General features: G+C 57.3%; 1 protein-coding gene across 1 annotated transcript; it reads right to left on the reverse strand.

Moving 5' to 3' along the window:
• Positions 1–249: 249 nt before the first annotated feature.
• Positions 250–1235, reverse strand: LOC104915941 (suppressor of SWI4 1 homolog). Its single transcript, XM_010726906.3, has 2 exons — positions 1101–1235; positions 250–663 (listed from the first exon to the last, which is right to left on the reverse strand). The coding sequence occupies exons 1-2, from the start codon at positions 1228–1230 to the stop codon at positions 287–289; spliced, it is 507 nt and encodes a 168-aa protein (XP_010725208.1). The 5' UTR covers positions 1231–1235; the 3' UTR covers positions 250–286.
• Between the last annotated feature and the right edge of the window lie 6 nt (positions 1236–1241).

Genomic DNA, 1241 nt, shown 5'->3' on the forward strand with positions numbered 1-1241 from the left:
TCCTTGTGGGGTCAAGTACTGAGGTTATCTCTGGGGTCTTCAGTTTGAGGTCAAACATTGGGGTCAACATTTGGGATCAACACATCACCCTTCCAAACCACCACATCCTCTTTATTACCCAGCACTGGGGAACCCCAAAACTCCCCCCACCCCAAATCCCCCCACCCCAAAATCTCCTCAGCTCCCTCCCTTCTTTCTGTGCCCCATAAAACCCCTTTTCCCCATTCCCCCCACTTTCCTCTGCCCTTTTCTGCCCCCCACCACCCGGCCTGCCCCACCCCCGGCCCTATGGGGCACATTTGGGGTCCCCTTTTTTCTTCCCCCCAGCCCTATGGAGCACATTTAGGGTTCCCGATCCCATAGGGGAAGGATTTGGGGTCCCACTCTTTTTTGGGGTCCCACTCTTCTTTGGGATCCCCCTTTTCTTCCCCCCAGCCCTATGGGGCCCATTTGGGGTCCCACTGTTTTTTGGGGTCCCCCCCTTTTTTCCTTGAATCCTAAAGGGCCGATTTGGGGTCCCACTCTTCTTTGGGGTCCTCCCCTTTTTCCCTCCAGCCCTATGGGGCCGATCTGGGCTCTGTTTCTGTTCCTGTGGGTCACGACGCCGTCGTTTCCGCTGTGGGGCCGAACCTGAAGGACTTCGGGTCCTTTTTGGGAACAGATCTGGGGAGAAAAGGCATCAAAAACCCCAAAATCAGTGGGGCAGAAGCCCACAAATCTGAGGGGCAAAATCTTAAAATCCGTGGGGCAGAACCCCACAGATCCGTGGGGCGGGGAGGCAGTGCTGCGCTCAGCGCGTTTACTTTGAACCCAAATCACGGTGAGCTCACAGCTTCGCTTCATCACTGGCAGCCAAAGGAGAAATGGGGCGGGGGGTCCTGTGACCTTCCAGGACCTTTCCAACCCAATCCAACCCAACCACTCCGCACCTTTATGATCTTCCAGGACCCTTCCAACCCAACAATTCTGTGGTTCTTTAACCTTCCAGGTCCAATCCAACCCACCCCACTCATCCCCTGCCTCTCTCACCTTCCAGGACCCCCCATTCCCCTGCCTCTTTCACCTTCCAGGACCCCACTCGCACCCCATCCCGCTCCCACCTGGTTCCGGTTCCAGCCCCACTTCCTTCCTGTAGTGCTCAGCGTCGCTCAGCTCCGATTCCAGCTCCGCGTTTTCCTTCTCTCCGGGATCCTCAGCCTCACCTTCAGCCCCGCGCTGCTGCTTCCGCATCCCGGCCAAAC

Source organism: Meleagris gallopavo, unplaced genomic scaffold (assembly GCF_000146605.3).
Source record: "Meleagris gallopavo isolate NT-WF06-2002-E0010 breed Aviagen turkey brand Nicholas breeding stock unplaced genomic scaffold, Turkey_5.1 ChrUn_random_7180001860549, whole genome shotgun sequence".
In the NCBI taxonomy this organism is placed as follows: Eukaryota; Metazoa; Chordata; class Aves; order Galliformes; family Phasianidae; genus Meleagris; species Meleagris gallopavo.

What these genes read in the sequence shown, in the direction of transcription:
- LOC104915941 (XM_010726906.3), bottom strand. Translation starts at nt 1,230, where the DNA reads ATGCGGAAGCAGCAGCGCGGGGCTGAAGGTGAGGCTGAGGATCCCGGA. An exon ending in GGGGCTGGAACCGGAACCAG is followed by an intron (nt 664 to 1,100) that starts GTGGGAGCGGGA and finishes TTTTCTCCCCAG; the next exon opens with ATCTGTTCCCAAAAAGGACC.